Consider the following 13,126-nt stretch of genomic DNA (forward strand, 5'->3'; position numbering starts at 1 on the left):
GTGTATCGCTGTGTTATCTGAGGTGTTGTCCTTCAAATAAGTTGAAACTGAAATCCTATCTTCCTTTGAGGTTCACTCGATTCCAGGGAATATTTATTGATATCCTGGTCAACGTCCAGCTGACACCACCAAAAAGCAGTAATCTCTTAATTATTAATGACCCCTTGTTCTACATTGCCACATTGTCAATGCGAATCACTGTGATTAAAAGTAATTCTCACAATGCATTGATATGATTACATTGTTCCGTAATTTGTTTTACAGTTTTGGATTCTTTTCCTTTTAGAGATCCAGATTTAACGGAGAATTATAAAATGGGTCTGACCAAACTATTAGCGGAAGAGGTTCCAATCGAAATCAAACCCATAAATCCACCAGATTACTTCAAACGTGTAGCCAAGGAGCCTGTACAGCGGTTCTGGGTCCGAGCGCGTGGTTACATAGGTAGGATTCCGAATCTGCTTTCAGGTTTATTTCTGTTTACGTGAGTTTAGAGTGTAAAATTGGGTCCCTTTTCTTTCAACGTCTAATCTGCTGGACACCACCAAGTTTGAAAGGAAGACCCGTGATGAGATTATGTGATACTTGTCACTGTACCATGAGGTCTACCTGTAAGAGCTGCAGGGAGCTTTAATTTAAAAAAGGAATCAATATCTGGCAGAGCATGAATCAGCCAGTGTACACAATTGTCCCATAAAGGTTATCCACTGTTGAAAAACAAGATACAGTCAGAACCCATCATTTGATCATAATTCTCACAAATCCAAATGCTCATTGTAAATATGTCAGCTTCCCATTCTGATCTAGTTCCACCACATTCATATGAGAAATCCAAAGTTTTAAGGATTAGAACAAAATAATAAATCAAACAAAGAGAAATGGTACTCCGATCACCTAGCGAAGTGCATTGAAGCATTTTTTGCTCTAGTGTTAGTGCCAAAAGTTTCAAAGTGGCATTTTTTTATTGCTTTGTCTTCATAACAGGCTAGTCTTAATGCCTGGTTGCTCTTGGACTTCTTCCTGGGATTAGAACCTTGCCCTGGGCACAGTTGCCAATGTCAAGGATTATGGCATCCAAGAGACTATATCAACCTTAAGATGTAATATTTCTGAGACTTCGAGTGACGGGTTTTAACGCCCGCTCCCGGGGGCAACGGAGGCTGAAAAAGCTGTAAGAAGGCGCAGGGAGGAGAAATGTCCAAGGCTGCAAAAAAAAAATGGCCGTGAAAAAGAGGGTTAATGAAAGTCCGCCAGTGAGTGGAAAAGTCAGCGCAGGAACTGTAAGGAAAGCGGAGGCTGAGGCACCAGGGGAGGCCGCAATGCTCACAGCAGAAGAAATGACCAAGCTGATGGCTGTGGAACTTTGAAAAACAGTTCACAAAGCACATGGAAGTGATGAAGAAGGAGATGGGGGCAGTATTGAAAGTTCTGGTGGAGGAAGCGATTGCCCCAGTGAGGGTGGCGGTGTCGAGCGCAGCGGCGGAGGTACGGGAGCAAGGTGTGACACTGAAGGAAGTGGAAGAGACAATATCGCAGCACAGTGATCAACTCACTTCAATGGAGAAGGAGTTGTGGAAGATGATAGAGACCAACAAGGGTCTGCGAGCCAAAATGGAAGACCTGGAAAACCGATCCAAGCGGCAGAATCTGAGAATTTGGGTCTGCCCGAAGGGGTGGAAGGGCCGAGGCCGACGGAGTATTTTGCCACGATGTTGGCGAAGCTATTGGGGGAGGTGGACGATCCCTCTCGATATGAACTGGATCGGGCTCATCGGTCATGAAGGCCTATATCAAAGGCGAGTGAGCCGCCAAAAGTAGTAACTGTGTTTCCGTAGGTATAGCGTGAAGGAGAAGGTCCTGTGCTAGACAAAGTAGAAGTGGGTGATGCAGTGGGCTGGAGCTGGTATACGCATATACCAGGACTTTACGGTGGAGCTGGGGAGGAGGTGGGGTGCCTTCAGTCGGGTGAAGAAGGCACTTCAGCAAGGTGCAGTGCGGCCTAGTATATCCAGCTAATTTGAGGGTGACCTACAAATCCAAGGAGTTTTATTTTGGGACGGCAGAAGCAGTGGAGGAGTTTGCAAAGGCAGAAGGGTCCTGTACCGATATAGCCTCATGTCACTTTATTTTTTCACTGCATGTTGGTGTATGTACTAAATGAGTTGACACTGTATATTTGGACAAGGAAGAGTTGGGACTTTCATTTGCAATGATGGTTCTTTGGGGCTTGGGTGTGTATGCTGGGGTTGTGTGCTAAAGGGGATTTCTTGGTTTTCCTGAGAACGGGCAAGGGGGAAGGAGACCCGGGCGGGGGCCTCCACGCTGGCCGGATTAAGTCGGTCAGTGAGGTGGGGGGAGGAGCTATTGGGGGAGGTAGACGATCCCTCTCGATATGAACTGGATCGGGCTCATCGATCATGAAGGCCTATATCAAAGGCGAGTGAGCCGCCAAAAGTAACTGTGTTTCCGTAGGTATAGCGTGAAGGAGAATGTCCTGTGCTGGACAAAGTAGAAGCGGGTGATGCAGTGGACAAAGTAGAAGCGGGTGATGCAGTGGGCTGGAGCTGGTATACGCATATACCAGGTATGAGGTGGGGGGCTTTCGGAACCTGGTAGAAGAGGTTTCGGTGAGTCTAGCCGGGGTGAAAAGTTGGAGCGAGGAACCGAGGTTGGGGGGAGGATTTTAAAAGAGGAAGTGGATGGGAGGAGTCTGGGAGGGAGGGTGGGGGGGGGGGGGGGGTGCCTACAATTCATTGGTGTCATTCACGGTACTCTTTCGGGGATTGGATGGCGTTGAATATTGGGGGGGGGAGGGGTGTTGGAGAGTGGCCTGTCTGGGGGGGGGGAGGGGGGTGGGGGGGGAGACTGTATGTGTTAAGGATGACCAGAGGTGATTCCTGACTCCTCTTTTTTTTCTTTTTTTTTTCTCCTTGGGAGGTTTTGTTTTATTTGATGATTATATTGTCAGGTGGGCCGTTGTTTGGGGGGTAATGGGAGGATGAGATCGTTGTTGTTAATTGACATTGTATTTGTTACCGTTTACTGTTTGTTGGTGGGGTGTAAATTCTGAAGAAAATGTGAAAATGGAGAATAAAATTTAAAAAAAGATGTAATATTTCTCAATCAAGTTTTAGAATCACCTCTCCAGATCTACATAGGTCCTGGCAAACCAAAACATCCTATGTCTTGGCTACCTAATTGGTTCAATGTCACATCATGACTGATCTGTCTGCCAAGTTAGGAGTTCCGCTGTTCCCAAGACATTTTTATTCCTAATGTTCAGTTTACCCAGTTCAGCAAAGATATGAGTCCCAAATTTATTCTACTACCTACCACTTGCTCCTCAAGCTGTCCATATTGCTTATTCTTCAGGTCTCCAGATCAATGGGTCTCCACCCTGTCTTCTTCAGTACTACCATCATTTTCTGGATTTCATTTGAGGCCTGTGGAAAGAGTGGGTGGAAAGATACTAGTGACACTCGAGAAAAACTGAACGTATACAGTATTATGCAGAGCTCTGTGATCATTGCAAAATGAACTGATTTACCATGAGAGGGAACCATAGTTCTAGACTTACTAAAGATGCTCATTGGGGAAACTAAATACTGTGACTTTTGTAAACCAGAATGAACAGGTTGATGTTGTAAGCTCATGGACCTATTCACCTAGTTTTTTAAAAAAATTGTTTAAAAATTTTTTTAAAAATTAAACATAATAGATGCTTTGACGAAATTAAATGCCCATGGTATTAAAAGTGCCTTGGTGACACGGTGACGCAGTGATTAGCACTGTTGCCTCAGCGCCAGGGACCCGGGTTCAATTCTGACTGAGGGAGAATCCACACAGACAGTCACCCATGTGGCCTCACGGTAGCATGGTGGTTAGCATCAATGCTTCACAGCTCCAGGGTCCCAGGTTCGATTCCCGGCTGGGTCACTGTCTGTGTGGAGTCTGCACGTCCTCCCCGTGTGTGCGTGGGTTTCCTCCGGGTGCTCCGGTTTCCTCCCACAGTCCAAAGATGTGCGGGTTAGGTGGATTGGCCATGCTAAATTGCCCGTAGTGCAAGGTTAATGGGGGGATTGTTGGGTTACGGGTATACGGGTTACGTGGGTTTAAGTAGGGTGATCATTGCTCGGCACAACATCGAGGGCCGAAGGGCCTGTTCTGTACTGTTCTATCTATCTATCTATCTATCTATGTCTGTGTGGGTTTCCTCTAGGTGCTCCGGTTTCGTCTCACAATCACAACCATGTGAAGGTTAGATGGATTGGCCATTTAAAATTACCCCTTAATGTCCAACGGTTAGTTGGAGTTACGGGATAGGGCAGGGAGTGGACCTGGGTAGAGTGCTCTTTTCGGAAGGTTGATGTAGACGCAATGGGCCGAATGACCTCCTTCTGCACTGTAGGGATTCTTTGATTCTGTGGCAGAATGGATGCAAAATTGGTTAGGGTGCAGAATGTAGTGTGGAGTGGCAGATATTTTTCAGACTGTAAGGAAGTATATGGCAATGTTCCCTTGCAAGTTGGCATCAGGATCACTGATAATTTTCATATGTATATTAATGACATGGACTTGGGTATACAGGATATAATTTCAAATTTTGCAGGTGACACAACTCCAAAAAGCAGCGAATAATGAGTCGGGAAGGTTTAGGAGGACATTAATTAGTAAAATGATCAAAACACGTGGTCGGTGAAATTTAATGCCGAGAATTGCAAAGTGAAACATTTTGGTAGGAAAAATCGGGAGAGGCAAAACAAAATGCTACACTGTTAAGGGGCAACAGGAACAGAGACCTGGAGGTGTATACACAAAGCTGTGAAGATGGCAGGACAAGTGGAGAAGGCCTAAAAAAAAAACATGGGAATCTTGGCTTTATTAATAGAGTAGAAACATTTTTATTCAGGGTTCTAATTTGGGAGTCTACTGCCCCCTAGGGGTCCATACTAAACTTGCAGGCAGAAAGAGCCATCACAGTCGCTGTGCCAAGACAGGACTGCTCCACTCACTGGACCCAGACTGTGACAGTAATGTTGTGAAAGCCAGGACTTCTATCTGCAAGGTGCAGCTCAAGCAGAGCCACGTGGTAGGGATTGGCTCCCTCTGTTGCTAATTCACTATTGATTGTCCATATACTCCCCAAATTTTGTCAGGTATTGGAAAGGAGAGCAACACTGCTGGGCAGTCACCATCCGCATCTCTCCTACTTGAGTGAGTGGCAATGTTTGGGATCAAAAATAACACATTGTGGGCTTTGAGTGAAATTTAACATCTTTTGAAATGACACGAAAGCAGTTTTAAATATAGGCAGGTCTGATGTGAAGAAACCTTGAGCCCAAATAGAAAATGGAAGGGGATGAAGTTCCGATGCTCCCTTTGATGGGCAGTAGAGCTGTCCCACCAGAATACGCATCACATCATAATGGAGCTGTGCTGGGAATATTTGAGCACCTGGTGGGTGCAGCTGCTACAGCTGCCTGGGGCATGTTAAATATTGGCCACAACTGGAGCTCCCAGAAACTCTTTGTATCTTGTCACGGAGATGTGTCATGGGTATTGTAGTCATTGCCAGAAAAGCCACTCTGTCTTTCACACAAGGGGTTTGTTTTCCCAGTGCAGATTTTGACCCAGCAGGTATACTTTGAGCTTGTTGTGAATGATGGTACTGATTTTCAAACATTCAGTATTGGCCTCATGTAGTTTCACATTAAGTGTGTTACGATTCCAGTTGATGTTATAACACATGGGAAAATCCCAGAATGGAACCGTGATTCAAAAGACCATGGGCTGGATTCTCCGCAGCCCCGCGCTGAAATCTCGTTTGGCGTGGGGTTTTGGCGCGGGGCGGAGAACGCACTTTCACACCAAAATCGGACCTGGTGCCGGTCCGGTGATTTCCCGGAACTCGCAAATCGGTGTGATTGCGGGGTGCACTGCGCAGCTGTGGGCCAATTGACAGAGGCCCACCCAGCGATCCTCCGCTCCCAACCGGCTGAGTTCCCGATGGCGTGGAACTACCCACCTATTGCCGGTTGGGGTGCTGGCGTGGCGGCTGCGGATTCAGTCTGCAGCCCCCCTGGTGGGCGGGGGGGGGGGGGGAAATCGGACATGTGGGTGGGGGGGGGGGCCTTGTAGGCGGCCAGGAGTTAGCGCCGCGCAGTTAGATGATGGGGTGGCGGGTGGCCGGGGGGGGTGGGGGGGCGAGTCTCTTTTTGCATCTGCCTCCACTGTATGAGTCCGCCATGGAGCTTGGCGCGGCTGCTGCTGGGGGCCGCCGCCGTGCACATGCACGGACTCCAAACCGGAAGTGTTGGGGTCAGGATTGACCGCTAAAGCTGCTAGAATCACTCCAGGCCCCTGCTAGCCCCTTGCAGACCATTGAATTTGTTCATCTTTTTTCTAGGAATCTCTGAAGTAAAGCTCCAGCGTTTTCATGCCGGCGTAGGAACATAGTCCCATTTTGGGAGAACCCAGCCCCATATCTTTTAATTTTTAGTCATAAAACGTGGAGGAATGGAGTCACAGGACCAGCAATTAGTTTCACGAACAAGAAAAATAGCATTTATTAAACATGAAAAGTTGGATTATTATACAGTACTCCATTACTCTCCCCTTAATTTCACCAAAAATACAGATTTAAAGATTAACATGGATTATGAAGTATGACTGTGGTCAAGTATACGCACTCCTTCCTGAATCCAAGTTAGTGTCTGTGGACTTCTCCTCCGAATTTCCCCAGATGATGATCACATGAGTTTCAAAACTCCCAAAAACATGCTTTTAAAATCCTCCCTCATTCTTTCCCTTTGTGATTTGCATTCCCAAATCTAGTCCACGGTTTTACAAATTACACTTTTAAACCAAGCTTCCACTCCACTTTTAATGAAGAATCCACTGCAGGATTTTACACTAACCCCTTTAGGATTTTTTTGGTCTTGACCGCTGAGCAAATTGTTCACTTAACTCTTGATTTCCTGACAGTATTAAAATGACATCAACCATTTCCTCTGAAGTCTTCTGTCCCACTTTAAATCTAGTTACTGCAATTGTCCCTTTAACGTAGAACTTTGTTTACTCTTCCTTGAATTCTTCTGAACAATACCTTGGCCTCGATCCTCTTACCTTCAGGTGTCTTAAATTTTCCTTCTGTCACAATTCCCTGGTTATCTGGATTGTATATTGTTCCTTTGGAAGCGTGCACCTTGCCCTGTCCAGCTTCTGACAGTTGAGCGCTGTTCACTCCCCGGTGCCTTGTCCCCAACTGTCCTCAAATTTAACTAAAACTTTCTACCTTGCACTTCCCAGTTGCTAAGCACCCACAGCTGGTTTATTTATCCTTCATCCCATAGCGATATAAACACAATAGAAACACTGTTGGAACCTAACCAACCCCCACACAGGCAAACCCCTTTGTCCAATATGAATCTAACTATAGGTTTCATCCAGGCACAGAAATATTAAATTAAACCCACTTAAAACTATACCTTATTTCTAATATTTACCAATACAAATATAAATCCCTGAAACTACCTTTGTTTTAGTTTTACTCCCTTGTTAGAAAATAATATATATGCGCTTAATTCTACCAAAGAAATGTGTAAAAGAGTGTTGTTGAATGTTTATACCATGGGAGAGGAACCTCAAACAGAAAGATTGAGAACCCTTTTTTAGCCTTTGCTGTAGTATTGCACGTTCAATTCTGGGCACACACTAGATTTACTGGAATGGTGCCAAATATTTGGAGAAGCTGTTTTTGTTCAGGAGTCATTTTGATAGGCCACTGGAAAGTGCTCCTTATTTACTCGAAGTGTCAGTAATTAGAGGGCACTGATATAAAGTGATTGGCAAAGAAATGGTGCAAAGAATGGTTTGAACACAGCGAGTTGTTATGATTTGGAATGTACACCATGGAAGGTGGATGGAAGCAGATTAATTAACCACCTTTCAAAAGGGAACTAGATAAATGCTTGCATGGAGGACTTTTGCAGGGCTGTGAGGAAAGAGCAGACTGTGGCACTAAATGGATAGCTTTACCAAAGAACTAGAACTAGCACCATGAGCCAACTGGCGCCTCTTTTTTTTTCATCTTGAATTTTTTTCTTTGAATAGTTTTGAACTGTCAGTCAGCATTGTCTTGTCTTGCACCATTAGTGACTGCATTCAAATTAGTTGTGGTTATCTATTTGGAATCATTGCAGCAAACAGAAAAAATGGGTGAAAACTTCGATAAACATTTCAAATCCAAGGATTTGGGGTTAAAATGAAAGAAATCTTTGATTAGTGTGGAGTAATATATAATTAACTATTCACCTCCCCACCAAACTTTACTTGCAAGTTGACTCTGTAGACATTGTAAACTAAATCTCCTTAATGGACTGGATCAATAAGGACAGGGCCTCCTATACCAACTTGGAAATGTGCAACACGTATTTGATCTTTCCTGTACCTTTCTCAATTTCAGGACATCCCAAGGTGCTTTACAGATAATGAAATATAATTACTGCAATTTAGAGAATTACAGCAGCCAATTGGGGCAGAGCAAATGATCTACAAAGATAGAAATTATTAGATCTGTTTTTTAATGTTGATTGAGAGATAACTGTAAGGGCACTGGATCACTTCTGTTTATCTGTGCACATGTTATGAATCTTTTACAGTCTGAGAGCAGGTGGGGCCCTGGTGTGAAGACTCGTCCAAGATGGCACCTGCAAGATACCGCATTCCTCATACCCACTCAAATCTAGGCTAGTGACGGAATGCTGCATTTTTACAGATGCTTCCTATTCGCTGAGATTTCAAATTGAAACCTTGGGTCAGAATTTCATGGAGGATGCGGGAAGATCATGTCAGAAAACATACTGACCTGGCAGACCCGTTTCCTTTAAAAAGGATCCCCTGTCGGCCATACCTTTGTGTCGGAGAAGTCTCTAGCTGTTGTATTTTATGACAGACCTGCAGCCTCCAGAGACAGGTGTGAGGCAGCAGTGGAAATGGGCAGAAAGACGAGGCCAGCAAGCTAGAACCCCCACTACATTTACTGGGATATTGGCCCAGTTTAACGGTGAATGTCAGGACATCAAACCGGTCCCCCACCCCCACAGTGCAGGTTCCCACCCATCCTGTAGTCTGGCCCCAATGGGCATGTATCCTCCATAGGGGGCATAGCCTCAAAACAAAGGGACGTAGATTTAGGAGGAACTTCTTCACCCAAAGGGTTGTGAATCTATGGAATTCCTTGCCTAGTGAAGCAGTTGAGGCTCCTTCATTAAATGTTTTTAAGATAAAGATAGATGTTTTTTTGACGAATGAAGGGATTAAGGGTTATGGTGCTCAGGCCGGAAAGTGGAGCTGAGTCCACAAAAGTTTAGCCATGATCTCATTGAATGGCGGAGCAGGCTCAAGGGGCCAGATGGCCTACTTTTGCTCCTAGTTCTTATGTTTTTATAGCCACTCACTCAGTATCCGTGGGCAGACCTCGGGAACCATTTTTTTGAAATAGAGATGAACAATCTAATCTCAAACATAGTCCCTATCTGGAAAGAAAGCACCTCTCCTTAATAAAACCTGATTTGAAAAATAAATCTCCTCAAGTGGGCATGCTGTTGTAAAAACAAACACAAAATTTCACTAACCACATCAATGACATGTAATCCTTTCATGCCCAGCATTTTTAAATCCCCCCCCCCCCCCCCCATCTCCCGATCCTACTCGAATAAAGGCATGAAAATTTAGGCCCTTCAACTCTGGTGAATGTAAAAGATCCCAAAGAACTCAGAACAACAGGAAGAGTCTCTTGAACTGGCCAACAATGCTCCCGTAACCAAAACCTGCAGAACAAATGGCTGCAGTTCAAAAGTAATTAATTGACTGTTAGATGTTCTCCGATGTTGCTAAGATGTGGAAGGTTCTATATAAATGCAAGCTCTTTATACTTTGCCACCATTATGCTGACATTAACATGCCATCCTCGTGATACACAAGTACATAGTTGTTTCTTTTGAACTGTGCTTTGTAGGTGATGGGAACATGAAGTTGCATTGCTGTGTTGCTGCCTACATCTCAGATTACTCCTTCCTGAGAACTGCATTACTGCCGCACTTACAGTACAGGGTGAAGTTCATGGCATCCCTTGACCATTCCATGTGGTTCCATGTCCCATTCCGGTCTGATGAGTGGATGTTATACGAATGTGAGAGTCCCTGGTCTGGTAAGTTTTTACATTTTATTTGACAGCCCCATTTGCACAGAACTGGACAGGTATGATTCATTAAGTATTTAAAGCTAATGTCGAAATAACCTTTGGGGCTGGGGGAGAAAACGTCAGTGTGTACACTGCACATTCTGTGCAAGGATACCCTCTGCTTTAGTATGGTGGGATGAGCTTTGTGCAGCATTTCATTCCCTATGAGATTAGTTCTTGATCCTACTTAGCCATGCTGGGCATGGGCCGGGTGAGTTCCCTTGCCACCTAATGATTAAAAAATGAGCAATTCTCATGCTTCTGCTTGCCATTGTTGCATGAGTAGCATTGGCAATGCATAGGAGCACGTGTTTGCCTATCTTGTTAGCTGGGCATTGAGTATGTGTGGCTGTGATCTTCTCGTTTTTGTTTATTGTGCAGGAGTCACAAAGGACTCCTGCAAATATAGAAACACTCTCGGGAGGCCTATCCTAACTTCAGATTACAGTAAGAAGTCTTACAACACCAGGTTAAAGTCCAACAAGTTTGTTTCAAACACGAGCTTTTGGAGCACTGCTCCTTCCTCAGGTGAATGAAGAGATATGTTCCAGAAACATATATATGGACAAAGTCAAAGATGCCAGACAATGCTTGGAATGTGAGCATTTGCGGGTAATCAAATCTTTACAGATCCAGAGATGGGGGTAATCCCAGGTTAAAGAGGTGTGAATTGTCTCAAGCCAAGACAGTTGGTAGGATTTTGCAAGTCCCGACCAGATGGTGGGGGGTGAATGTAATGCGACATGAATCCAAGCTCCCGGTTGAGGCCGCACTCATGCGTGCGGAACTTGGCTATAAGTTTCTGCTCAGCAATTCTGCGTTTGTCGCGTGTCCTGAAGGCCGCCTTGGAGAACGCTTACCCGGAGATCAGAGGCTGAAGATTTGATTACCCGCAAATGCTCGCATTCCAAGCATTGTCTGGCATCTTTGACTTTGTCTATATAAATGTTTCTGGAACATATCTCTTCATTCACCTGAGGAAGGAGCGGTGCTCCAAAAGCTCGTGTTTGAAACAAACCTGTTGGACTTTAACCTGGTGTTGTAAGACTTCTTACTATGCTCACCCCAGTCCAATGCCGGCATCTCTAGTTTTCTATAGGCCCCCCAATAGCAGCAGAGATGTGGAGGAACAGATTGGGAAACAGATTTTGGAAAGGTGCAGAAGTCACAGGGTAGTAGTCATGGGTGACTTCAACTTCCCAAACATTGAGTGGAAAGTCTTTAGATCAAATAGTTTGGATAGGGTAGTGTTTGTGCAGTGTGTCCAGGAAGCTTTTCTAACACAGTATGTAGATTGTCCGACCAGAGGGGAGGCCATATTGGATTTAGTACTTGGTAATGAACCAGGGCAGGTGATAGATTTGTTAGTGGGGAAGCATTTTGGAGGTAGTGACCACAATTAGAACATAGAACAGTACAGCACAGAACAGGCCTTTCGGCCCTCAATGTTGTGCCGAGCCATGATCACCCTACTCAAACCCACGTATCCACCCTATACCTGTAACCCAACAACCCCCCCCCCCCCCCCCCCCCCCCCCCCCCCCCCTTAACCTTACTTTTATTAGGACACTACGGGCAATTTAGCATGGCCAATCCACCTAACCCGCACATCTTTGGACTGTGGGAGGAAACCGGAGCACCCGGAGGAAACCCACGCACACAGGGGGAGGACGTGCAGACTCCACACAGACAGTGACCCAGCCGGGAATCGAACCTGGGACCCTGGAGCTGTGAAGCATTTATGCTAACCACCATGCTACCCTGCTGCCCCCAAGTCTGTGACTTTCACTTTAGTTATGGAGAGGGATAGGTGCGTGCAACAGGGCAAGGTTTATAATTGGGGGAAGGGTAAATACAATGCTGTCAGACAAGAATTAAAGTGCAGAAGTTGGGAACATAGGCTGTCAGGGAAGGACACAAGTGAAATGTGGAACTTGTTCAAGGAACAGGTACTGCGTGTCTTTGATATGTATGTCCCTGTCAGGCAGGGAAGAGATGGTCGAGTGAGGGAACCATGGTTGACAAGAGAGGTTGAATGTCTTGTTAAGAGGAAGAAGGAGACTTATGTAAGGCTGAAGAAACAAGGTTCAGACAGGGTGCTGGAGGGATACAAGATAGCCAGGAGGGAACTGAAGAAAGGGATTAGGAGAGCTAAGAGAGGGCATGAAAAATCTTTGGCAGGTAGGATCAAGGAAAACTCCAAGGCCTTTTACACATGTGAGAGAAATATGAGAATGACTAGAGCGAGGGTAGGTCCGATCAAGGACAGTAGCGGGAGATTGTGTATTGAGTCTGAAGAGATAGGAGAGGTCTTGAACAAGTATTTTTCTTCAGTATTTACAAATGAGAGGGGCCATATTGTTGGAGAGGACAGTGTGAAACAGACTGATAAGCTCGAGGAGATACTTGTCAGGAAGGAAGATGTGTTGCGCGTTTTGAAAAATCTGAGGATAGACAAGTCCCCCGGGCCTGACTGGATATATCCAAGGATTCTATGGGAAGCAAGAAATGAAATTGCAGAGCCGTTGGCAATGATCTTTTCGTCCTCGCTGTCAACAGGGGTGGTACCAGAGGATTGAAGAGTGGCGAATGTCGTGCCCCTGTTCAAAAAAGGGAATAGGGATAACCCTGGGAATTACAGGCCAGTTAGTCTTACTTCAGTGGTAGGCAAAGTAATGGAAAGGGTACTGAGGGATAGGATTTCTGAGCATCTGGAAAGGCACTGCTTGATTAGGGATAGTCAGCACGGATTTGTGAGGGGTAGGTCTTGCCTTACAAGTCTTATTGACTTCTTTGAGGAGGTGACCAAGCATGTGGATGAAGGTAAAGCAGTGGATGTAGTGTACATGGATTTTAGTAAGGCATTTGATAAGGTTCCCCATT

General features: G+C 45.3%; 1 protein-coding gene across 2 annotated transcripts in view; it reads left to right on the forward strand.

Annotated features, from left to right (window-relative positions):
• The window catches only part of acot8 (acyl-CoA thioesterase 8), a 31,500-nt gene that overhangs the window by 9,918 nt on the left and 8,456 nt on the right, over positions 1-13,126 (forward strand). For both annotated transcript variants that reach the window (XM_038803043.1, XM_038803042.1), the window contains exons 4-5: positions 287-444; positions 10,019-10,210. In XM_038803043.1, the coding sequence (XP_038658971.1) occupies positions 287-444; positions 10,019-10,210 (350 nt within the window). The remainder of the gene's footprint in view (positions 1-286; positions 445-10,018; positions 10,211-13,126) is intronic.

Source organism: Scyliorhinus canicula, chromosome 7, assembly GCF_902713615.1.
Source record: "Scyliorhinus canicula chromosome 7, sScyCan1.1, whole genome shotgun sequence".
Classification (NCBI taxonomy): Eukaryota; Metazoa; Chordata; class Chondrichthyes; order Carcharhiniformes; family Scyliorhinidae; genus Scyliorhinus; species Scyliorhinus canicula.